Below are 26,636 nucleotides of genomic sequence, written 5' to 3'. Positions count from 1 at the left end.
AGGTCCACTACTCAGACAGCCCCTTCTGAATCCCTATGTTCCCTCTCAGTAAGGTAATAACTCCTGTACTCCCCTCCAGTGGTGTCGGCACTGGCTCTCCGGGCTTATGTAGTATTATGTCAGGCAATCCCTGCAGCCAGCCCACAGCTGCTCCACTCTCCTCTACCTCAGACATGGCTGGCTCCTGGAGGAATCAGGGCAGATTCTTCATTCTCCTCTACCTCATACATGGCTGGCTCCTGGAGCAATCGGGGAAGCTGCTTCATTCTCCTCTACCTCAGACATGGCTGGCTCCTGGAGGAATCGGGGAAGCTGCTTCACTCTCCTCTACCTCAGACATGGCTGGCTCCTGGAGGAATCAGGGCAGCTTCTTAACTCTCCTCTACCTCAGACATGGCTGGCACCTGGAGGAACCGGGGCAGCTGCTTCACTCTCCTCTACCTCAGACATGGCAGGCACCTGGAGCAATCGGGGCAGCTGCTTCATTCTCCTCTACCTCAAACATGGCTGGCACCTGGAGGAATCGGGGCAGATTCTTAACTCTCCTCTACCTCAGACATGGCTGGCACCTGGAGGAATCGGGGCGGCTGCTTCACTCTCCTCTACCTCAGACATGGCTGGCACCTGGAGGAATCGGGGCAGCTGCTTCATTCTCCTCTACCTCAAACAGCTGGCACCTGGAGGAATCGGGGCAGATTCTTAACTCTCCTCTACCTCAGTCATGGCTGGCACCTGGAGGAACCGGGGCAGCTGCTTCACTCTCCTCTACCACAGACGTGGCTGGCACCTGGAGGAATCGGGGAAGCTGCTTCACTCTCCTCTACCTCAGACATGGCTGGCACCTGGAGGAATCGGGGCTGCTGCTTCATTCTCCTCTACCTCAAACATGGCTGGCACCTGGAGGAATTGGGACGGCTTCTTCACTCTCCTCTACCTCAAACATGGCTGGCACCTGGAGGAATCGGTGCAGCTGCTTCACTTTCCTCTACCTCAGACATGGCTGGCACCTGGAGGAATCGGGGCAGATTCTTAACTCTCCTCTACCTCAGACATGGCTGGCACCTGGAGGAATCGGGGCAGCTGCTTCATTCTCCTCTACCTCAGACATGGCTGGCTCCTGGAGGAATCGGGGAAGCTGCTTCACTCTCCTCTACCTCAGACATGGCTGGCACCTGGAGGAATTGGGGCTGCTGCTTCATTCTCCTCTACCTCAAACATGGCTGGCACCTGGAGGAATTGGGACGGCTGCTTCACTCTCCTCTACCTCAAACATGGCTGGCACCTGGAGGAATCGGTGCAGCTGCTTCACTCTCCTCTACCTCAGACATGGCTGGCACCTGGAGGAATCGGGGCAGCTGCTTCACTCTCCTCTACCTCAGACATGGCTGGCACCTGGAGGAATTGGGGAAGCTGCTTCACTCTCCTCTACCTCAGACATGGCTGGCACCTGGAGGAATCGGGGCAGCTGCTTCACTCTCCTCTACCTCAGACATGGCTGGCACCTGGAGGTATCGGGGCAGATTCTTCACTCTCCTCTACCTCAGACATGGCTGGCACCTGGAGGAATCGGCGCAGCTGCTTCACTCTCCTCTACCTCAGACATGGCTGGCACCTGGAGGTATCGGGGCAGATTCTTCACTCTCCTCTACCTCAGACATGGCTGTCTCCTGGAGGTATCAGGGCAGCTGCTTCACTCTCTACCTCAGACATGGCTGGCACCTGGAGGAATCGGGGCAGCTGCTTCACTCTCTTCTACCTCAGACATGGCTGGCACCTGGAGGTATCGGGGCAGATTCTTAACTCTTCTCTACCTCAGACATGGCTGGCATCTGGAGGAATTGGGGCGGCTGCTTCACTCTCCTCTACTTCAGACATGGCTCGCTCCTGGAGGAATCGAGGAAGCTGCTTCACTCTCCTCTACCTCAGACATGGCTGGCACCTGGAGGAATCGGGGCAGCTGCTTCACTCTCCTCTACCTCAGACATGGCTGGCTCCTGGAGGATTCGGGGAAGCTGCTTCACTCTCTTCTACCTCAGACATGGCCGGCACCTGGAGGAATCGCGGTAGGTGCTTCACTCTCCTCTACCTCAGACATGGCTGCCTCCTTGAGGAATCGGGGCGGCCGCTTCACTCTCCTCTACCTCAGACATGGCTGGCACCTGGAGGAATTGGGGAAGCTGCTTCACTCTCCTCTACCTCAGACATGGCCGGCACCTGGAGGAATCGGGGCAGCTGCTTCACTCTCCTCTACCTCAGACATGGCCGGCACCTGGAGGAATCGGGGCAGCTGCTTCACTCTCCTCTACCTCAGACATGGCTGGCACCTGGAGGAATCGGGGCAGCTGCTGCTCTCACTTCTTGTGGATGTCTGATTTGTCCGAAGGCAGCGAGAGTGAAGCAGCTGCTGACTGGCTGCAGGTATTGCCTGACATAATGTCACATGAGCCCGGAGAGCTAGTGCTGACACCACCAGAGCGCCGGAGGTGAATATAAGTGATGTTATTTACTGGCGGGGAAACATAGGGATTCAGACGGGGTTGTCCGAGTAATGGATGACCCCTTTTAATGATGCAATAATTGGGGGCAGTGCAGCTTGCACCGTGGAGGTCTGGAGAGCAGATTTCTGTCCTTGTGGAGGCTACTCTGGACATTGTTACAATGTTGCAGTCAAGTTTTCTCTTGTCCCAGGTTACCCAGAAGAGACGTATCCAGTTTACGACGGGACCGAGGGCAAGAAGAGACCCAGTACGATTCTGGTGGACCCCTCGCTGCTGGACCAGCCCTCGGCGGAGGAGATAGCTGAGCAGATGGAATTCATGGAAGATTACAATCGTTACTACACAGAGGAGCCAGCGGAGGACGGGAGGACAGGGCTGACGATGTGTGAACCTTGTGAGGACGACCGGCACAGCCCTCTCCTCAGCCCGCAGGACGACGAGATGTGCACCGAGGAGCAGAGCGATGATGAGGACCCCGCCATTATAGCGGAGAACGCTGGCTTCAGCTCCCACACAGACAGTGACGGGGAGCAGGGACCGGAGGCTCCGAGGACAAATCCTGCTGTGAACGGAAACTTACCAGAAATAATCAGCAATTCAGTCAGTGATGAGGCTCAGTCTCTGCGAAAGAGGAGCAAAAAGACACCAGACTGCTAAACACCCAAAATGTGCTGGGAGAAGAGATACTGTAGAAGTGGGGCGACCAAGGAGCCACCACAGAGCAAAAAGAACCGACACCAACGTGGGATACACCTGACAATATGCAGTACAGGGTGTATATAGCAAAAGTATTCACACTTGTCTAACATGCTCACATCGTTGTCACACTGTGCTGAAAAACAAAACAAAACACTGGACCTCTGAACCCCCAGACACAGAGCTCAGACAGATGTATCATGGTTATTACTGTCCTCCATATTGAAAAAATACATTGCTGTATGACAAAGACCCAACTCTCCAGTACAGACCAAGAGTCACATGAAACAAATCAGCAGCCACCACTAGGGGGAGCTCCCTGTATTCAGAGATACATAAGATCCAGTCACAGTCACCACTAGGGGGAGCTCCCTGTATACAGAGATACATGATAAGATCCTGTCTGCAGCCACCACTAGGGGGAGCTCCTTGTATACAGAGATACATGATAACATCCTGTCTGCAGCCACCACTAGGGGGAGCTCCCTGTATACAGAGATACATGATAAGATCCTGTCTGCAGCCACCACTAGGGTGAGCTACCTGTGTACAGACATGCATGATGAGATCCTGTCTGCAGCCACCACTAGGGGGAGCTCACTGTATACAGGGATACATGATAAGATCCTGTCTGCAGCCACCACTAGGGGGAGCTCCCTGTATATAGAGATACATGATAAGACCCTGTCTGCAGTCACCACTAGGGGGAGCTCCCTGTATATAGAGATACATGATAAGACCCTGTCTGCAGCCACCACTATGGGGAGCTCCCTGTATGCAGAGATACATGATAATATCCTGTCTGCAGCCACCACTAGGGGGAGCTCCCTGTATACAGAGATACATGATAAGATCCTGTCTGCAGCCACCACTAGGGTGAGCTACCTGTGTACAGACATACATGATGAGATCCTGTCTGCAGCCACCACTAGGGGGAGCTCCCTGTATACAGAGATACATGATAACATCCTGTCTGCAGCCACCACTAGGGGGAGCTCCCTGTATATAGAGATACATGATAAGACCCTGTCTGCAGCCACCACTATGGGGAGCTCCCTGTATGGAGAGATACATGATAATATCCTGTCTGCAGCCACCACTAGGGTGAGCTACCTGTGTACAGACATACATGATGAGATCCTGTCTGCAGCCACCACTAGGGGGAGATCCCTGTATACAGAGATACATGATAAGATCCTGTCTGCAGCCACCACTAGGGTGAGCTGTTGTGAAATTGGATTTTGGGCTCCCCCGGTGGCCACTGGTGGAATTGAACTGGTGTGCTTCATCCTCTCTGTTCACCTGTTTCCATCAGGATGTGGGAGTCACTATTTAGCCTTGCTCCTCTGTCACTTCCATGCCGGTCAACATTGTAATCAGAAGCCTTTCTGTGCATGTTCCTGCTGCTAGACAACTCCCAGCTAAGTTGGACTTTAGTCCTTGTTTGTTTTTGCATTTTGTTCCAGTTCACAGCTGTAGTTTCGTTTCTGTGTCTGGAAAGCTCTTGTGATCTGAAATTGCCACTCTGATGTTATGAGTTAATACTAGAGTCTTAAAGTAATTTCAGGATGGTGTGTTGATAGGGTTTTCAGCTGACCATGAAAGTGCCCTTTCTGTCTTCCTGCTATCTAGTAAGCGGACCTCAATTTTGCTAAACCTATTTTCATACTACGTTTGTCATTTCATCTAAAATCACCGCCAATATTTGTGGGGGCCTCTGTCTGCCTTTCGGGGAAATTTCTCTAGAGGTGAGCCAGGACTATATTTTCCTCTGCCAGGATAGTTAGTCCTCCGGCCGGCGCTGGGCGTCTAGGGATAAAACGCAGGCTACGCTACCCGGCTACTGTTAGTTGTGCGGCAGGTTTAGTTCATGGTCAGTTTAGTTTCCATCCTTCCAAGAGCTAGTTCTTATGTTTGCTGGGCTATGTTCTCTTGCCATTGAGAACCATAACAGTTTGACCGGCCATAAAAGGGTTAAATTAATTGACAGAGAAAGGAGAGAAAAGAGAAGTCTGCTGAAGATTTTTTATTTTTTTTTTCAGTTCTAGTGTGCTTGTAATTGAATCTCTTGCAAGTCTGCCTATATTGCAGCCTTTCTCTCTCTCTCTCCTTCTAATCCTGGAATGGCTCTGTGTTCACCTGTTTAAAATGGATATTCAGAGTTTAGCTGCAGGTTTGAATAATCTCACCACGAAAGTTCAAAATTTACAAGATTTTGTTGTTCATGTTCCTATATCTGAACCTAGAATTCCTTTGCCTGAATTTTTCTCGGGGAATAGATCTTGCTTTCAAAATTTCAAAAATAATTGCAAGTTGTTTTTGTCCCTGAAATCTCGCTCTGCTGGAGATCCTGCTCAGCAGGTCAGGATTGTGATTTCCTTGCTCCGGGGCGACCCTCAGGATTGGGCTTTTGCATTGGCTCCAGGGGATCCTGCGTTGCTCAATGTGGATGCGTTTTTTCTGGCCTTGGGGTTGCTTTATGAGGAACCTCAGTTAGAACTTCAGGCGGAAAAGGCCTTGATGTCCCTATCTCAGGGGCAAGACGAAGCTGAAATATATTGCCAGAAATTCCGTAAATGGGCTGTGCTTACTCAGTGGAATGAGTGCGCCCTGGCGGCGAATTTCAGAGAGGGTCTCTCTGATGCCATTAAGGATGTTATGGTGGGGTTCCCTGTGCCTGCGGGTCTGAATGAGTCCATGACAATGGCTATCCAGATCGATAGGCGTCTGCGGGAGCGCAAACCTGTGCACCATTTGGCGGTGTCTACTGAGAAGATGCCAGAGAATATGCAATGTGATAGAATTCTGTCCAGAAGTGAACGGCAGAATTTTAGACGAAAAAATGGGTTGTGCTTCTATTGCGGTGATTCAACTCATGTTATATCAGCATGCTCTAAGCGTACTAAGAAGCTTGATAAGTCTGTTTCAATTGGCACTTTACAGTCTAAGTTTATTCTATCTGTGACCCTGATTTGTTCCTTATCATCTATTACCGCGGATGCCTATGTCGACTCTGGCGCCGCTTTGAGTCTTATGGATTGGTCCTTTGCCAAACGCTGTGGGTATGATTTAGAGCCTCTTGAAACTCCTATACCCCTGAAGGGGATTGACTCCACCCCATTGGCTAGTAATAAACCACAATACTGGACACAAGTAACTATGCGGATTAATCCGGATCACCAGGAGATTATTCGCTTTCTTGTGCTGTATAACCTACATGATGTGTTGGTGCTTGGATTGCCATGGCTGCAATCTCATAACCCAGTCCTTGACTGGAAAGCTATGTCTGTGTTAAGCTGGGGATGTAAGGGGACGCATGGGGACGTACCTGTGGTTTCCATTTCATCATCTATTCCCTCTGAGATTCCTGAATTCTTGACTGAATATCGTGACGTTTTTGAAGAACCTAAGCTTGGTTCATTACCTCCGCACCGGGAGTGCGATTGTGCCATAGATTTGATTCCGGGTAGTAAATACCCTAAGGGTCGTTTATTTAATCTGTCTGTGCCTGAACATGCTGCTATGCGAGAATATATAAAGGAGTCCTTGGAAAAGGGACATATTCGTCCTTCGTCATCTCCCTTAGGAGCCGGTTTTTTCTTTGTGGCTAAGAAAGATGGCTCTTTGAGGCCGTGCATTGATTATCGGCTTTTGAATAAAATCACGGTTAAATATCAATATCCGTTGCCACTGCTGACTGATTTGTTTGCTCGCATAAAGGGGGCCAAGTGGTTCTCTAAGATTGATCTCCGTGGGGCGTATAATTTGGTGCGAATTAAGCAGGGGGATGAGTGGAAAACCGCATTTAATACGCCCGAGGGCCACTTTGAGTATTTGGTGATGCCTTTTGGTCTTTCAAATGCCCCTTCAGTCTTTCAGTCCTTTATGCATGACATTTTCCGTGATTATTTGGATACATTTATGATTGTGTATCTGGATGATATTTTGATTTTTTCGGATGACTGGGACTCTCATGTCCAGCAGGTCAGGAGGGTTTTTCAGGTTTTGCGGTCTAATTCCTTGTGTGTGAAGGGTTCTAAGTGCGTTTTTGGGGTTCAAAAGATTTCCTTTTTGGGATATATTTTTTCCCCCTCTTCCATCGAGATGGATCCTGTCAAGGTTCAGGCTATTTGTGATTGGACGCAACCCTCTTCTCTTAAGAGTCTTCAGAAATTTTTGGGCTTTGCTAACTTTTATCGTCGATTTATTGCTGGTTTTTCTGATGTTGTTAAACCATTGACTGATTTGACTAAGAAGGGTGCTGATGTTGCTGATTGGTCCCCTGCTGCTGTGGAGGCCTTTCGGGAGCTTAAGCGCCGCTTTTCTTCCGCCCCTGTGTTGCGTCAGCCTGATGTTGCCCTTCCTTTTCAGGTTGAGGTCGACGCTTCTGAAATCGGAGCTGGGGCGGTTTTGTCGCAGAGAAGTTCCGATTGCTCCGTGATGAGACCTTGTGCTTTTTTCTCGCGTAAATTTTCGCCCGCCGAGCGGAATTATGATGTTGGGAATCGGGAGCTTTTGGCCATGAAGTGGGCTTTTGAGGAGTGGCGTCATTGGCTTGAGGGGGCTAGACATCAGGTGGTGGTATTGACTGACCACAAAAATCTAATTTATCTTGAGTCCGCCAGACGTCTGAATCCTAGACAGGCGCGCTGGTCGTTGTTTTTCTCTCGGTTTAATTTTGTGGTGTCCTACCTGCCGGGTTCTAAGAATGTTAAGGCGGATGCCCTTTCTAGGAGTTTTGAGCCTGACTCCCCTGGTAATTCTGAACCTACAGGTATCCTTAAGGATGGAGTGATATTGTCTGCCGTTTCTCCAGACCTGCGGCGGGCCTTGCAGGAGTTTCAGGCGGATAGACCTGATCGTTGCCCACCTGGTAGACTGTTTGTTCCTGATGATTGGACCAGTAAAGTCATTTCTGAGGTTCATTCTTCTGCGTTGGCAGGTCATCCTGGAATCTTTGGTACCAGGGATTTGGTGGCAAGGTCCTTCTGGTGGCCTTCCTTGTCTCGAGATGTGCGAGGCTTTGTGCAGTCTTGTGACGTTTGTGCTCGGGCCAAGCCTTGTTGTTCTCGGGCTAGTGGATTGTTGTTGCCCTTGCCTATTCCGAAGAGGCCCTGGACGCACATCTCGATGGATTTTATTTCGGATCTTCCTGTTTCTCAGAAGATGTCTGTCATCTGGGTGGTGTGTGATCGTTTCTCTAAGATGGTCCATTTGGTTCCCCTGCCTAAGTTGCCTTCTTCTTCCGAGTTGGTTCCTCTGTTTTTTCAAAATGTGGTCCGTTTGCATGGTATTCCGGAGAATATCGTTTCTGACAGAGGTACCCAATTCGTGTCTAGATTTTGGCGAGCATTCTGTGCTAGGATGGGCATAGATTTGTCTTTCTCGTCTGCTTTCCATCCTCAGACTAATGGCCAGACCGAGCGGACGAATCAGACCTTGGAGACGTATTTGAGGTGTTTTGTGTCTGCGGATCGGGATGATTGGGTTGCTTTTTTGCCTTTAGCGGAGTTTGCCCTCAATAATCGGGCCAGCTCTGCCACCTTGGTGTCTCCCTTTTTCTGTAATTCGGGGTTTCATCCTCGATTTTCTTCTGGTCAGGTGGAATCTTCGGATTGTCCTGGAGTGGATGCTGTGGTGGAGAGGTTGCATCAGATTTGGGGGCAGGTAGTGGACAATTTGAAGTTGTCCCAGGAGAAGACTCAGCTTTTTGCCAACCGCCGGCGTCGGGTTGGTCCTCGGCTTTGTGTTGGGGACTTGGTGTGGTTGTCTTCTCGTTTTGTCCCTATGAGGGTTTCTTCTCCCAAGTTTAAGCCTCGATTCATCGGCCCGTACAAGATATTGGAGATTCTTAACCCTGTGTCCTTCCGTTTGGACCTCCCTGCATCTTTTTCTATTCATAATGTTTTTCATCGGTCATTATTGCGCAGGTATGAGGTACCGGTTGTGCCTTCCGTTGAGCCTCCTGCTCCGGTGTTGGTTGAGGGCGAGTTGGAGTACGTTGTGGAAAAAATCTTGGACTCCCGTGTTTCCAGACGGAAACTCCAGTATCTGGTCAAATGGAAGGGATACGGTCAGGAGGATAATTCTTGGGTGACTGCCTCTGATGTTCATGCCTCCGATTTGGTCCGTGCCTTTCATAGGGCTCATCCTGATCGCCCTGGTGGTTCTGGTGAGGGTTCGGTGCCCCCTCCTTGAGGGGGGGGTACTGTTGTGAAATTGGATTTTGGGCTCCCCCGGTGGCCACTGGTGGAATTGAACTGGTGTGCTTCATCCTCTCTGTTCACCTGTTTCCATCAGGATGTGGGAGTCACTATTTAGCCTTGCTCCTCTGTCACTTCCATGCCGGTCAACATTGTAATCAGAAGCCTTTCTGTGCATGTTCCTGCTGCTAGACAACTCCCAGCTAAGTTGGACTTTAGTCCTTGTTTGTTTTTGCATTTTGTTCCAGTTCACAGCTGTAGTTTCGTTTCTGTGTCTGGAAAGCTCTTGTGATCTGAAATTGCCACTCTGATGTTATGAGTTAATACTAGAGTCTTAAAGTAATTTCAGGATGGTGTGTTGATAGGGTTTTCAGCTGACCATGAAAGTGCCCTTTCTGTCTTCCTGCTATCTAGTAAGCGGACCTCAATTTTGCTAAACCTATTTTCATACTACGTTTGTCATTTCATCTAAAATCACCGCCAATATTTGTGGGGGCCTCTGTCTGCCTTTCGGGGAAATTTCTCTAGAGGTAAGCCAGGACTATATTTTCCTCTGCCAGGATAGTTAGTCCTCCGGCCGGCGCTGGGCGTCTAGGGATAAAACGCAGGCTACGCTACCCGGCTACTGTTAGTTGTGCGGCAGGTTTAGTTCATGGTCAGTTTAGTTTCCATCCTTCCAAGAGCTAGTTCTTATGTTTGCTGGGCTATGTTCTCTTGCCATTGAGAACCATAACAGTGAGCTATCTGTGTACAGACATACATGATGAGATCCTGTCTGCAGCCACCACTAGGGGGAGATCCCTGTATACAGAGATACATGATAAGATCCTGTCTGCAGCCACCACTAGGGGGAGCTCCCTGTATACAGAGATACATGGTAAGATCCTGTCTGCAGCCACCACTAGGGTGAGCTACCTGTGTACAGACATACATGATGAGATCCTGTCTGCAGCCACCACTAGGGGGAGATCCCTGTATACAGAGATACATGATAAGATCCTGTCTGCAGCCACCACTATGGGGAGCTCCCTGTATGCAGAGATACATGATAATATCCTGTCTGCAGCCACCACTAGGGGGAGCTCCCTGTATACAGAGATACATGATAAGATCCTGTCTGCAGCCACCACTAGGGTGAACTACCTGTGTACAGACATACATGATGAGATCCTGTCTGCAGCCACCACTAGGGGGAGCTCCCTGTATACAGAGATACATGATAACATCCTGTCTGCAGCCACCACTAGGGGGAGATCCCTGTATACAGAGATACATGATAAGATCCTGTCTGCAGCCACCACTAGGGGGAGCTTCCTGTATACAGAGATACATGATAAGATCCTGTCTGCAGTCACCACTAGGGGGTGCTCCCTGTATAATGAGATACATGATAAGATCCTGTCTGCAGCCACCACTAGGGGCAGCTCCCTGTATACAGAGATACATGATGAGATCCTGTCTGCAGCCACCACTAGGGGGAGCTCCCTGTATAATGAGATACATGATAAGATCCTGTCTGCAGCCACCACTAGGGGTAGCTCCCTGTATACAGAGATACATAAGATTCTGTCTGCAGTCACCACTAGGGGGAGTTCCCTGTATACAGAGATACATGATAAGATCCTGTCTGCAGCCACCACTAGGGGGAGCTCCCTGTATACAGAGATACATGATGAGATCCTGTCTGCAGCCACCACTAGGGGGAGCTCCCTGTATACAGAGATACATGATGAGATCCTGTCTGCAGCCGCCACTAAGGGGAGCTCCCTGTATACAGAGATAAATGATAAGATCCTGTCTGCAGCCACCACTAGGGGCAGCTCCCTGTATACAGAGATACATGATGAGATCCTGTCTGCAGCCACCACTAGGGGGAGCTCCCTGTATACAGAGATACATGATAAGATCCTGTCTGCAGCCACCACTAGGGGGAGCTCCCTGTATACAGAGATACATGATAAGATCCTGTCTGCAGCCACCACTAGGGGGAGCTCCCTGTATACAGAGATACATGATAAGATCCTGTCTGCAGCCACCACTAGGGGGAGCTCCCTGTATACAGAGATACATGATAAGATCCTGTCTGCAGCCACCACTAGGGGGAGCGCCTTGTATGCAACAAGCAGCACGCAGGCGCAGATGGAAACTACACATGAATTCCGCTTGCATGTAGCCATGGAGACATAAATCCAGATGTGTAAACTAAATGTTCTGATGTTTTTAATCAAGACTATTTATTACTTTGCGTTACTTAAAAATTTTGGATACATTGATGTAATAAAAATGAATTGCAAAGATATACCCCGCACTTTCCTCCACTACTGTATAACGAAACATTTATACTGGGTATCTGAATTCCTCACCTCTGCTTGAAGTCAGTGAGTTAGAATATTTTTTACATCATGAGGCTGAAGCTCACCCGGATCCATTGTTACAATCTGGTTAAAGGGAACCTGTCACCCCGTTTTTTCCGTATGAGATAAAAATACTGTTAAATAGGGCCTGAGCTGTGCATTACAATAGTGTATTTTGTGGACCCCGATTCCCCACCTATGCTGCCGAAATACGTTACCAAAGTAGCCGTTTTCGCCTGTCAATCAGGCTGGTCTGGTCAGATGGGCGTGGTGTCTTCCCCCAGATCTTGCTTATCTGTATGTTGGCAGAGCGCTCCATCTGCGCACGCGCGGCCACAGGAAGATGGCCGCCCCCACCGATCACCAGGGGAATAGCGCAGATCGCGCTCTTTTCCCTCCCCTGTGCAGTGGATTCTGGACTTGGGCATGCGCAAACCACTACGCCACCAACGGAAAACTAAGCAAGATCTGGGGGAAGACACCACGCCCATCTGACCAGACCAGCCTGATTGACAGGCGAAAACGGCTACTTTGGTAACGTATTTCGGCAGCATAGGTGGGGAATCGGGGTCCACAAAATACACTATTGTAATGCACAGCTCAGGCCCTATTTAACAGTATTTTTATCTCATACGGAAAAAACGGGGTGACAGGTTCCCTTTAAAGATCTTTGTTTTCGCTTCCAGGAGTTCTGTTCTTACACTGTAAAGAGCACCTCAGCTGTGAGCAGGACGAGGCCATCACTTGCGTTATTCTTAGAGGTCACTTTCCTTTTTTGTCTTGTGTTATTAGTCGCTGTTGTTTTTTTGCATCAAATTCTTGAAAATGGGACAAGCGATTCATGAGTCAAAAAATAGCTTCTCCTGTCTTACTGTATTGATAACCAGGGCCAGTTTTAGACAAAGTGGGGCCCAAATGAACACATCACAGGCACATCACATCACAGGCACATCGCATCACATGCATATCACAGGCACATCCAGGGCCGGACTGGCCATCTGGCAATTCTGGCAAATGCCAGAAGGGCCTGTCCGGTCACGGGCTGCCTTGTCTGCTACGTTGTTAACAGAATCGGCGTGTTCTCAAGACACCCATACTGTTAAGAGTTGTGATGGAGCACAAAGTCTCTGACTCCATCACTTACCCCAGCAGGCCACGGGTATCATTAGAAATATTGGTCTTGTAGAAAATCTTCCTTTCTTCCATCCAGGATAATGGTAGTAATATATCCCATCTGGTTCATGGGGACAGCATGGGCCTGTGTGATTTCAAATGCCAGGGCTGAATTTCAGCCCCAGTCCATACCTGGGCACATCACACCCATATCACAGGCACATCACACCCATATCACAGGCACATCACACCCACATCACACCCACATCACAGGCACATCACAGGCACATCACAGGCACATAACACCCATATCACAGGCACATCACAGGCACATCACACCCATATCACAGGCACATAACACCCATATCACAGGCACATCACAGGCACATCACACCCATATCACACCCACATCACTGGCACATCATACCCATATCACAGGCACATCACACCCATATCACACCCATATCACAGGCACATCACACCCATATCATAGGCACATCACACGCACATCACACCACACCACAGGCACATCACACGCACATCACACCCACACCACAGGCACACCACACCCATATCAAACCCACATCACAGGCACATCACAGGCACATCACACCCATATCACACCCATATCACAGGCACATAACACCCATATCACAGGCACATCACAGGCACATCACACCCATATCACACCCACATCACTGGCACATCATACCCATATCACAGGCACATCACGCCCATATCACACCCATATCACAGGCACATCACACCCATATCATAGGCACATCACACGCACATCACACGCACATCACACGCACATCACACCACACCACAGGCACATCACACGCACATCACACCCACACCACAGGCACACCACACCCATATCAAACCCACATCACAGGCACATCACACCCACATCACACCAACATCACACCCCCATCACACCCACATCACACCCACATCACACCCCCATCACACCCACATCACACCCACATCACAGGCACATCACACCCACATCACAGGCACATCACACCCACATCACACCCACATCACAGGCACATCACACCCCCATCACACCCACATCACACCCCCATCACACCCACATCACACCCACATCACACCCACATCACAGGCACATCACACCCATATCACAGGCACATCACATGCACATCACACGCACATCGGTTGTATTTACAAGCGCTGAGTTCAGGCCGCTAACCGAGTGTGATTGACAATATTGAAGTGCTTCGCGCTTGTTTCCTGGCCTCTTTTCACCAGCTGAGGAACAATGATGGGAGGAACGATCACTGTTAGAGCAATCTGTCCACACACAGCATCATGTTATCAGCAGCACATCTGCAGTTAGCACCAGGTGATGTGCTGCTGAGAACAAGGATTTGTGTTCCAGCCCAGTCACTCGATGAATAGGCAGCATTTTGCTTGTTTAGTATAATTCACACAGTATAAAGCGCTGCGGAATATGTTAGAGCTATATAAAAATAAAGATTATTATTATTATTATTCACCACATAGTACAATACACCCCGTGGCCCCCCACATATTACAATACACCCCGTGGCCCCCCACATATTACAATACACCCCGTGGCCCTCCACATATTACAATACACCCCGTGGCCCTCCCCATAGTACAATACACCCCGTGGCCCCCCACATAGTATAATACACCCAGTGGCCCTCCACATAGTACAATACACCCGCGGTAACTTTGATGACGTCACCACTGCACACTGTTTTCAGCAGCTCATTCATCACTAGTTCTCATCATGGACGGTCGCATCTTGGCACAGTCCAGGTTGAACACTGTTTATCCCGCACATAGATTACGCGTGGGACAGAACGACGGATAAGTGAAGGATATTGTTGTTTTTAATTTTGTTTTATTACAGGAGACGGTGGCTTCAGTGGAGTGGGCGATGTGAGTATGGTTTAATTTAGATTCATTAAAGGAGTCCGTGTCATTCTTTCATTTAACCCCTTCCCGACATGCGCCATTCTAGTACGGCACTGCTATTTCCGGTCATCGCGCGGTGATGCCGTGAGGATGGCTGCTGTTCCTGATAGCAGACTATCCCGGCATGTCACCAGGTGGGGCTGATTCCCCCCCGCATGTCGGCGATCGCTGTGATTGACTGGTGAACTCTCACCAGCCAATCACAGCAAAGTTAGCAATAAAGTTGTAAAAAAAGCATTTGACAGTGTGATCTGTGCTGTATGACGTAGCACCAATCACAGCCGTCACAATGGGTGGGGTAATCACCACGTCACCTCACCTGATTAACCCCTATGGCACCGATTGGCTGAGCAATAGCTTCTAGCCAATCAGCGCCAAAGGGATTAATCTAAAATAGGGATCACCTCCCTGCACGCCATCTTTACCTCAGATTTGGCATGCAGAACGGTTCTCCCAGCCCCTCTGTGTACCTGAGAGAAAGAATCAATTGGTGGCCAGTGCGATCAACCCGGCGATCTCCTGCCCTCCTGTGCTGTGTGCTGCTCCACTGAAATCTCCTGCGATCTGTGCTGTGCTGCAATCTGCCTGCTGTGTGACTCCTGTGATCACAGCAGCAGCACCTCCCCCACCCCTTTCCCAGTCCCCCAATCCCTGTTCCAGTACCCCTCTTCCCCCTCCAATTGAATTTTTAGCGCACTTTTTTGCTGTTTTTTTAGTGCGCGGCGTCCTGTGCAGAGCATTCGTGCTCTTCCTGTGTCCGCAGCACTCTGATCAGTATCGCTGCTGATCAGAGACTGCGTGTTAAATATTAATTATTAATTGAATTATTCTTATTCAATCCTGTACTGAGCACATTGCTTCTTACTGACATTACAAAGGGCTATTTCTGTGCATGAAGCTCAGAGTATAAGTCAACTCCATATAAAGGGCAACACGTGGTCTGTGGGACACATATAAATAACGTCTCTTAGGAGGGTGGGGGGCTTTTGTCACGTGGGGTTGTCACCTCCTGCCTTCACCATCATTCTCCATGGACGTCCGACAAAGAAGGAACAGCTGGTAGCCATGATGATTTCGGACTTCATACAAACAGACGGCTTTTACCATTCAGAACTTTTGGAAAGATGAGTATCAAGTGCTGATATCTACACATGGACAATCTGTTCGTAACTATTTCATCTATTTTATGTTTTGCTGCTATGTGGTTTTTCTGTGGACAATTCAATAAACCACTACATTTTTTATGAGAATCTCATGACATTTTTCTTTAAGAGTAACGCACCTGGTTAAGTCCTGATTAAATAAATGTGCAAAATAAGCATATTTAACACTGCTCCACGAGAATTTTTCTTTTTTAAACTAGTTAGCGTAGCGGACTTCACAGTCTAAGCTACGTCCGATTTTTTTTAATTTTTTTTTTTTTTTAAGAAAAAAATAATAATCGTAGTTAGTACACTGTCGTTTTAGATGTAGCAAGGTAGTGTAGCCGGAGTCACATAATTAGTGATGACCGATCTTCTTTTAGAGAAAAAAAAAAATTGTACAGCGTAGTTTTAGTGGTAGCGTGTTAGTGTAGCCGGCGTCACAGCGTCAGTGACGACCGATCTTGTTTTAGGAAAAAAAAAGTGCAGAGTGGTTTTATAGGTAGGGAGGTAGCTTTTTTTTTTTCTTGCATAAAAAGTGCATTAGGGGAGCGTACGTCACATAGTTGGTGACGTCCATTTTTCTTTGGTAAAAAAGAATTTGCATCCGATAAATTTATAAAAAGGGCATTAGTTTAAGCAACGTCTGTATTTTTTCTTATGTAAACTTTTTATTTACTTTTGATTTTTCTTTCCATTTTTTTTCTTCTACATTTTATGTCTCTACTTTTTTTTCTCTCTGATTTGTTATAATAAAGAGTACCCTATACACAAGCCCTACACATTACACATGTAAAAGCACCACTTACATACACATCCCCAGGGTTTGGAAATTTTTTTTAAAAATGGCCTATTTGACAAGAAGGCGCCACTCACAAGAGGAGGCTTACGCCATCCTTTCGTCCAACACGGATTCAGCCAGTGAGGAAGATCCCACATTCCTCTATTCCTCTTCATCTGGTGAGGAAGGACCCCCAACAAGGCGCCCTAGGACCCAGGCAACTCCTGCAGCAATCGATCCCGTATGGATTGCACCCCCCGAAAATTATCAGCCCATCATTCCGGATTTCAGCAGCAGCTCAGGAATACAGTTTGACACTACTGGCCTCACTGAAATTGACTTCTTCAAATTCTTTTTCAGTGATGAAGTAATAAATCTTATGGTGGCCCAGACGAACCTGTATGAATTTTTCACCCAAAATCAGACGTCATCATACACCAGATGGACCCCCGTAAATGCAGCAGGGATGATGACATTTTGGGAGAGTGGGAATTTCTGCACCCACTGCTGGATAAGGGTTATCACCTCTACATTGATAACTTTTAGGCTGTGTGCACACCTAGCAGATTTTTTGCGGTTTTTCGCTATAAAAATGCTATAAAACCGCGAAAAAAACGCTCACATTAAGCATCCTATTTAATAGAATGCAATCCGCATTTTTTGTGGACATGCTGCATTTTTTTCCTGAGCGGAATCGCATTCCAGAAAAAAACGCAGCATGTTCATTAAATTTGCGGAATCGCGGCGATTCTGCACACATAGGAGTGGGCACCATATAATTGGTTAAAAAAAAAAGAATTAAAATAAAAAATAGTGATATACTCACCTTCTGGTGGCCCGATCTCCTCCGCGGCTTCCGTTCCTATAGCTGGTGTGTGTGAAGGACCTGCGATGACGTCGCGGTCACATGACCGCGATGACGTCGCGGTCATGTGACCACGACGTCAATGGAAGGTCCTGCACACACAGCATCTATAGGAATGGAAGCCGCTGAGGACATCGGGCCACCAGAAGGTGAGTATAACCATTTTATTTATTTTTTTTAATTATTTTTAACATTCTATCTTTTACTATAATGCGGCATAGGCAGCATCTATAGTAAAAAGTTGGTCACACTTGTCAAACACTATGTTTGACAAGTGTGACCAACCTGTCAATCAGTTTTCCAAGCGATGCTACAGATCGCTTGGAAACACTAGCATTCTGCAAGCTAATTATGCTTGCAAAACGCTAGTTTTCTGCGGGAATATGCATGCCAATTCTGCATGCGATATACCCGCGGCAGGAGGCGCAGAATTGCCGCGGAAATTTCCGTGGCAATTCTGCAACGTGTGCACTTAGCCTTATACTAGCGTCCCGTTCTTCAAGGCCCTCTCTGCTAGAGGTACACTTGCATGTTGCACCGTGCAAAAAAATCAGCGAGGCCTCCCTAAGCCGCTAATTGGGCAAACGCTCAGAAAAAGGGAAAGCAGAGCCCAATGAAGCAACAACATGGTGGTGGTCAAGTATAAGGACAAAAGGGATGTCCTTGTCTTGACCACCAGACACTGTGACAACAGCAACCTTGTCACTGTTCGTGGGACCACAACAGGAGTCCAAAAGACAGATTGTATCTTGGATTACAATCCCATCACCTACACTGTCTAGCGTGTGACTGGTGTGTGTGTGTCCTGTGTCTAGCGTGTGACTGGTGTGTGTGTGTGTCCTGTGTCTAGCGTGTGACTGGTGTGTGTGTCCTGTTTGTGTGTCCTGTGTCTAGCGTGTGACTGGTGTGTGTCCTGTGTCTAGCGTGTGACTGGTGTGTGTGTGTCCTGTGTCTAGCATGTGACTGGTGTGTGTGTGTGTCCTGTGTCTAGCGTGTGACTGGTGTGTGTGTGTCCTGTGTCTAGCGTGTGACTGGTGTGTGTGTTTATGTCCTGTGTCTAGCGTGTGACTGGTGTGTGTGTGTGTGTCCTGTCTCTAGCATGTGACTGGTGTGTGTGTCCTGTGTCTAGCGTATGACTGGTGTGTGTGTGTCCTGTGTCTAGCGTGTGACTGGTGTGTATCCTGTGTTTAGCGTGTGACTGGAGTACATGTGTCCTGTATCTAGCGTGTGACTGGTGTGTGTGTGTGACTGGTGTGTGTCCGGTGTCTAGCGTGTGACTGGTGTGTGTGTGTCCTGTGTCTAGCGTGTGACTGGTGTGTGTGTCCTGTGTCTAGCGTGTGACGTGTGTGTGTGTCCTGTGTCTAGCGTGTGACTGGTGTGTGTGTCCTGTGTCTAGCGTGTGACTGGTGTGTGTCCTGTGTCTACTGTGTGACTGGTGTGTGTGTCCTGTGTCTAGCGTGTGACTGGTGTTTGTGTCCTGTGTCTAGCGTGTGACTGGTGTGTGTGTGTGTGTGTGCCTGTGTCTAGCGTGTGACTGGTGTGTGTGTGTGTGTCCTGTGCCTAGCGTGTGACTGGTGTGTGTGTGTCCTGTGTCTAGCTTGTGACTAGTGTGTGTGTGTGTCCTATTTCTAGCGTGTGACTGGTGTGTGTGTCTTGTGTCTAGCGTGTGACTGGTGTGTGTGTCTGTCCTGTGTCTAGCGTGTGACTGGTGTGAGTGTGTGTGTCCTGAGTCTAGCGTGTGACTGGTGTGTGTGTGTCCTGAGTCTAGCGTGTGACTGGTGTGTGTGTGTCCTGAGTCTAGCATGTGACTGGTGTGTGTGTGTCCTGTGTCTAGCGTGTGACCGGTGTGTGTGTGTCCTGAGTCTAGCGTGTGACTGGTGTGTGTGTGTGTGTCCTGTGTCTAGCGTGTGACTGGTGTGTGTCCTGTGTCTAGCGTGTGACTGGTGTGTGTGTGTGACTGGTGTGTGTGTGTCCTGTGTCTAGCGTGTGACTGGTGTGTGTCCTGTGTCTAGCGTGTGACTGTTGTGTGTGTGTGTCCTGTGTCTAGCGTGTGACTGGTGTGTTTGTCCTGTGTCTAGCGTGTGACTGGTGTGTGTGTGTCCTGTGTCTAGCGTGTGACTGGTGTGTGTGTGTCCTGTGTCTAGCGTGTGACCGGTGTGTGTGTGTCCTGAGTCTAGCGTGTGACTGGTGTGTGTGTGTGTGTCCTGTGTCTAGCGTGTGACTGGTGTGTGTCCTGTGTCTAGCGTGTGACTGGTGTGCATGTGTCCTGTATCTAGCGTGTGACTGGTGTGTGTGTGTGACTGGTGTGTGTGTGTCCTGTGTCTAGCGTGTGACTGGTGTGTGTCCTGAGTCTAGCGTGTGACTGGTGTGTGTGTGTGTGTCCTGTGTCTAGCGTGTGACTGGTGTGTGTCCTGTGTCTAGCGTGTGACTGGTGTGCATGTGTCCTGTATCTAGCGTGTGACTGGTGTGTGTGTGTGACTGGTGTGTGTGTGTCCTGTGTCTAGCGTGTGACTGGTGTGTGTCCTGTGTCTAGCGTGTGACTGGTGTGTGTCCTGTGTCTAGCGTGTGACTGTTGTGTGTGTGTGTCCTGTGTCTAGCGTGTGACTGGTGTGTTTGTCCTGTGTCTAGCGTGTGACTGGTGTGTGTGTGTCCTGTGTCTAGCGTGTGACTGGTGTGTGTGTCCTGTGTCTAGCGTGTGACTGGTGTGTGTGTCCTGTGTCTACCATGTGACTGGTGTGTGTGTCCTGTGTCTAGCGTGTGACTGGTGTTTGTGTCCTGTGTCTAGTGTGTGACTGGTGTGTGTGTGCCTGTGTCTAGCGTGTGACTGGTGTGTGTGTGTGTGTCCTGTGCCTAGCGTGTGACTGGTGTGTGTGTGTCCTGTGTCTAGCTTGTGACTAGTGTGTGTGTCCTATTTCTAGCGTGTGACTGGTGTGTGTGTCTTGTGTCTAGCGTGTGACTGGTGTGTGTGTGTCCTGTGTCTAGCGTGTGACTGGTGTGTGTGTGTGTCCTGAGTCTAGCGTGTGACTGGTGTGTGTGTGTGTCCTGTGTCTAGTGTGTGACCGGTGTGTGTGTGTGTCCTGAGTCTACCGTGTGACTGGTGTGTGTGTGTCCTGTGTCTAGCGTGTGACCGGTGTGTGTGTGTCCTGAGTCTAGCGTGTGACTGGTGTGTCTCTTGTGACTGGTGTGTGTCACAAGGACTGCAGGGTCATCTGAGCCCGGCCTTGTGCTCTGTATATTAGATGTCAGAGACTGATCTGTACTCTCTGCCGGTGCAGCAGAGCTGAGTGTGGTGTTACATAGGACTGCAGGGTCATCTGAGCCCGGCCTTGTGCCCTGTATATTAGATGTCACAGACTAATCTGTACTCTCTACCGGTGCAGCAGAGCGGAGTGTGGTGTTACATAGGACTGCAGGGTCGTCTAAGCCCGGACTTGTGCTCTGTATATTAGATGTCAGAGACTGATCTGTACTCTCTGCCGATGCAGCAGAGCGGAGTGTGGTGTTACATAGGACTTCAGGGTCGTCTGAGCCCGACCTTGTGCTCTGTATATTAGATGTCAGAGACTGGTCTGTACTCTCTACCAGTGCAGCAGAGCGGAGTGTGGTGTTACATAGGACTGCAGGGTCATCTGAGCCCGGCCTTGTGCTCTGTATATTAGATGTCAGAGACTGATCTGTACTCTCTGCCGGTGCAGCAGAGCTGAGTGTGGTGTTACATAGGACTGCAGGGTCGTCTGAGCCCGGACTTGTGCTCTGTATATTAGGAGATGTCAGAGACTGATCTGTACTTTCTGCCAGTGCAGCAGAGCGGAGTGTGGTGTTAGATAAGCCTGCAGGGTCATCTGAGCCCGGCCTTGTGCTCTGTATATTAGGAGATGTCAGAGACTGATCTGTACACTCTGCTGATGCAGCAGAGCTGAGTGTGGTGATACATAGGACTGCAGGGTCGTCTGAGCCCGGCCTTATGCCCTGTATATTAGGAGATGTCAGAGACTGATCTGTACTCTCTGCCGATGCAGCAGAGTGGAGTGTGGTGTTACATAGGACTGCAGGGTCGTCTGAGCCCGGCCTTATGCCCTGTATATTAGGAGATGTCAGAGACTGATCTGTACTCTCTGCCGATGCAGCAGAGTGGAGTGTGGTGTTACATAGGACTGCAGGGTCGTCTGAGCCCGGCCTTGTGCCCTGTATATTAGGAGATTCAGAGACTTCTCTGTACTCTCTCCTGATGCAGCAGAGCGGAGTGTGGTGTTACATAGGACTGCAGGGTCATCTGAGCCCGGCCTTGTGCCCTGTATATTAGGAGATTCAGAGACTGATCTGTACTCTCTCCTGATGCAGCAGAGCGGAGTGTGGTGTTACATAGGACTGCAGGGTCATCTGAGCCCGGCCTTGTGCCCTGTATATTAGGAGATTCAGAGACTGATCTGTACTCTCTCCTGATGCAGCAGAGCGGAGTGTGGTGTTACATAGGACTGCAGGGTCGTCTGATCCCGGCCTTGTGCCCTGTATATTAGGAGATTCAGAGACTGTTCTGTACTCTGCAGATGCAGCAGAGCGGAGTGTGGTGTTACATAAGACTGCAGGGTCGTCTGAGCCCGGCCTTGTGCTCTGTATATTAGATGTCAGAGACTGATCTGTACTCTCTGCCGGTGCAGCAGAGCTGAGTGTGGTGTTACATAGGACTGCAGGGTCATCTGAGCCCGGCCTTGTGCCCTGTATATTAGATGTCACAGACTAATCTGTACTCTCTGCCGATGCAGCAGAGCGGAGTGTGGTGTTACATAGGACTGCAGGGTCGTCTGAACCCAGCCTTGTGCTCTGTATATTAGGAGATGTCAGAGACTGATCTGTACTCTCTGCCGATGCAGCAGAGCAGTGTGTGGTGTTACATAGGACTGCAGGGTCGTCTGAGCCCGGCCTTCTGTCCTGTATATTAGGAGATGTCAAAGACTGTTCTTTACTCTGCAGATGCAGCAGAGCGGAGTGTGGTGTTACATAGGACTGCAGGGTAGTCTGAGCCCGGCCTATTGCCCTGTATATTAGGAGATGTCAGAGACTGATCTGTACTCTCTGCCGGTGCAGCAGAGCGGAGTGTGGTGTTACATAGGACTGCAGGGTCATCTGAGCCCGGCCTTGTGCCCTGTATATTAGGAGATGTCAGAGACTGATCTGTACTCTCTGCCGATGCAGCAGAGCTGAGTGTGGTGTTATATAGGACAGCAGGGTCATCTGAGCCCGGCCTTGTGCCCTGTATATTAGGAGGTGTCAGAGACTGATCTGTACTCTCTGCCAGTGCAGCAGAGCGGACTGTGGTGTTACATAGGACAGCAGGGTCATCTGAGCCCAGCCTTGTGCCCTGTATATTAGGAGATGTCAGAGACTGTTCTGTACTCTGCAGATGCAGCAGAACGGTGTGTGGTGTTACATCGGACTGCAGGGTTGTCTGAGCCCAGCCTTGTGCCCTGTATATTAGGAGGTGTCAGAGACTGATCTGTACTCTCTGCCGGTGCAGCTGAGCGGACTGTGGTGTTACATAGGACTGCAGGGTCGTCTGAGCCCGGCGTTGTGCCCTGTATATTAAAAGATGTCAGAGACTGATCTGTACTCTCTGCCGGTGCAGCAGAGCGGAGTGTGGTGTTACATAGGACTGCAGGGTTGTCTGAGCCCGGCCTTGTGCTCTGTATATTAGGAGGTGTCAGAGACTGATCTGTACTCTTTGCTGGTGCAGCAGAGCGGAGTGTGGTGTTACATAGGACTGCAGGGCCATCTGAGCCCAGCCTTGTGCCCTGTATATTAGATGTCAGAGACTGATCTGTACTCTCTGCCGTTGCAGCAGAGCGGAGTGTGGTGTTACATAGGACTGCAGGGTCGTCTGAGCCCAGCCTTGTGCTCTGTATAATAGATGTCAGAGACTGATCTGTACACTCTGCCGATGCAGCAGAGCTGAGTGTGGTGTTACATAGGATTGCAGGGTCGTCTGAGCCCAGCCTTGTGCTCTGTATAATAGATGTCAGAGACTGATCTGTACACTCTGCCGATGCAGCAGAGCTGAGTGTGGTGTTACATAGGATTGCAGGGTCGTCTGAGCCCAGCCTTGTGCTCTGTATAATAGATGTCAGAGACTGATCTGTACACTCTGCCGATGCAGCAGAGCTGAGTGTGGTGTTACATAGGATTGCAGGGTCGTCTGAGCCTGGCCTTGTGCCCTGTATATTAGATGTCTTCAGTCTGCAGTGTGATGCTATAAGTGTGTCCTAGAAGTGTGGATTAATCTAGAATTAAAACCAGAATTGAACCAGAAGGGAACTGAAGGTAACTGGCCAGTCACTGTAAACAATGTTTCTGTTTGTTATCACTTTCACCCCTATAATCCTTCACTTTCTGCTAACTCCCCTGATCCCTACACCAAGTAAGGAACTGTTCATCTCGTCTTCAATCCTCCTCATCCACCTCACCTCCTCCTCAGAACTGTTCCTTAACATACAATCCTCTGTCTCCAAACACAGACGCCCCCTCATGCCCTCTCCTGCTCCCACCTGCTAACACTTTCTCTGCTTTTTCTCAGTGCTGGTGACATCTCTCCAAATCCTGGTCCTCCTCACCACATTCCCACAGTCATTTCTACCTCCCATCCACGCTCTATCACAACCTTCCGTAACCTCTCTAACATTATACCCATTCACCCAGCCCCCGCTTCCCCAGTCCCACTAACAGGAGCTCTGTGGAACGCTCGCTCTGTGTGCAACAAGCTTTCCTGCATCCATGATCTTTTTGTTACTACCAAACTTTCCTTCCTCGCCATCACCGAAACCTGGCTCACCCCTTCTGACACAGCCTCTAATGCTGCACTTTCGTATGGTGGCTTCCACCTTTCTCACACCCCCCGCCCCAGCAGCAAACATGGCGGAGGAGTTGGTCTTCTCCAGTCAGATACCTGCTCCTTCACCCCAATCCCACTGCCACCCTCTGTTACCCTCCCTTCCTTTGAGGTGCACTCTGCGCGCATCTACTCCCCCTCCAACCTCCAACTGGCTGTCATCTACCGCCCCCCAGGGCCAGCCACCACCTTCTTTGACCACTTCACCACCTGGCTACTTCATTTCCTTTCCGCGGACATCCTTACTATCATCATGGGCGACTTCAACATCCCCATTGAAACTTCCCTCTCAGCTGCCACTAAACTTCTATCTCTCACTTCCTCCTTCGGCCTCACTCAATGGTCTTCTACAGCCACCCACAAAGATGGCCACACACTGGACCTCATCTTCACCCACCTCTGCTCCCTATCTAACCTCTCTAACTCACCTCTTCCTCTCTCTGACCACAACCTTCTCACATTCTCTTCCCTCTCCACTCCATGTCTACAATTCCCACCCCACAAACTTTCACACCCTCGCAGAAATCTTAAACACCTTGACCTACACTCATTCTCTGAATTCCTCCTCCCTCTCACAGATATAAGTTCCTTACACAATGCGGATGACGCTGCCGCTCTATATAACACCACAATAGCTGTAGCTTTGGAATCTGCTGCCCCACTTACACATACCAAAGCTCGCAAAATCAACAGACTGCCCTGGCACACCAGCCTGACCAAAGAACTGAGGCGAGCTTCCAGGGCAAAAAAATAAGCCCAAAATGGAGGGTAAAATTCCAATTATCTCTACCATGCTCTACACCACAGTGGGGAGAGCTTACAGGGTCGAGACTCAATCAATCAAAAGTATTTAGGACACTCCTAAACAGCTAGATACACAACGAAAGACAATGGAGTCCATGTCCATGAATAACAAAATACAGTTTTATTAGAACAAAAGATCACAAGATACAAATATGTACAGATCAGTCAAAAACAGTACTCATTCAGATTGAGAAGGACCGGGTAGCACAGACCAAAAACAAGTGTGAATCCTGAAAGACATCATATGCCGCCATAAAGTGCATAGTGCAATAGTACAAGGATATTGAACCAGGGGTGTATTAAAGAAATAAGAGACAATAGATGAGCCATGTACACAGGCTCAAACACATATCACAATCGTAACAATTTACCCTCCCGGTTCTCACCCAGATGCTGGCGTCTGACAGCTGCTGACAACTGCTGAGCGCAGATGGAAAAGATCCCACTCCAACGAGCACTTCATCGCATTCAAACAGTCCCTCACTACTTTCAAGTCCATACTCGCCACAGCTAAACAAACCTACTTCTCAGCTCTCATATCCTCCCTGTCTCACAACCCTAAACAGTTATTCAACACCTTCAACTCTCTCCTCCATCCCCCAGCACCTCCTCCCTCCCCACTCACCTCAGCTGAAGACTTTGCCTCATTTTTCAAGCAGAAGATTGATAACATTAGAGACAGTTTTGGTCATCAACCCCAAGAGCCCTTCCTCCCGACTTCCCAGCCCTCCACCTCCAAAACCAACTTCTCCACCATTACAGAAGATCGACTCTCCACTCTACTCTCAAGATCACATCTCACCACCTGTGCACTTGACCCGATCCCATCCCACTTCATCCCAAACCTCACCACAGTCTTCATCCCAACCCTAACCCATCTCTTCAACATATCACTAACAACTGGTGTTTTCCCCTCAAGCTTTAAACATGCCCTCTCTTGACCCATCCTCCTAATCTAGCTATCGCCCTATATCACTTCTCCCCTATGCCTCAAAACTACTGGAACAACACGTCTACCTTGAACTGTCCTCCCATCTCTCTTCTTGCTCCCTCTTCGACCGCTTACAATCTGACTTCCGGTCACACCACTCCACTGAAACTGCCCTTACTAAGGTCACCAATGACCTCTTAACCGCCAAGAGCAAGCGACACTACGCTGTCCTCCTCCTCCTGGACCTGTCGTATGCCTTTGACACAGTGGACCATTCCCTGTTATTACAGACCCTCTCATCCCTTGGCATCACAGACTTGGCCATATCCTGGATCTCATCATACCTAACAGACCGGACATTCAGCGTCTCCCACTCACACACCACCTCCTCACCTCGA

At 49.3% G+C, this 26,636-nt stretch overlaps 1 protein-coding gene across 1 annotated transcript in view; it reads left to right on the top strand.

Moving 5' to 3' along the window:
* Positions 1-11,687, top strand: part of RIC3 (RIC3 acetylcholine receptor chaperone) — a 34,881-nt gene extending 23,194 nt beyond the window's left edge. Inside the window, exons 6-8 of the mRNA XM_077286614.1 lie at positions 2,689-4,070; positions 10,303-10,531; positions 10,873-11,687. Of these exons, the coding sequence (XP_077142729.1) occupies positions 2,689-3,155 (467 nt within the window). The 3' untranslated portion in view covers positions 3,156-4,070; positions 10,303-10,531; positions 10,873-11,687. The remainder of the gene's footprint in view (positions 1-2,688; positions 4,071-10,302; positions 10,532-10,872) is intronic.
* Positions 11,688-26,636: the final 14,949 nt, after the last annotated feature.

This window comes from Ranitomeya variabilis, chromosome 2, assembly GCF_051348905.1.
Source record: "Ranitomeya variabilis isolate aRanVar5 chromosome 2, aRanVar5.hap1, whole genome shotgun sequence".
Taxonomy (NCBI): domain Eukaryota; kingdom Metazoa; phylum Chordata; class Amphibia; order Anura; family Dendrobatidae; genus Ranitomeya; species Ranitomeya variabilis.
The sequence above is the reverse complement of the archived record's forward strand: the minus strand, read 5'-3'. Positions and strand labels throughout refer to the sequence as shown.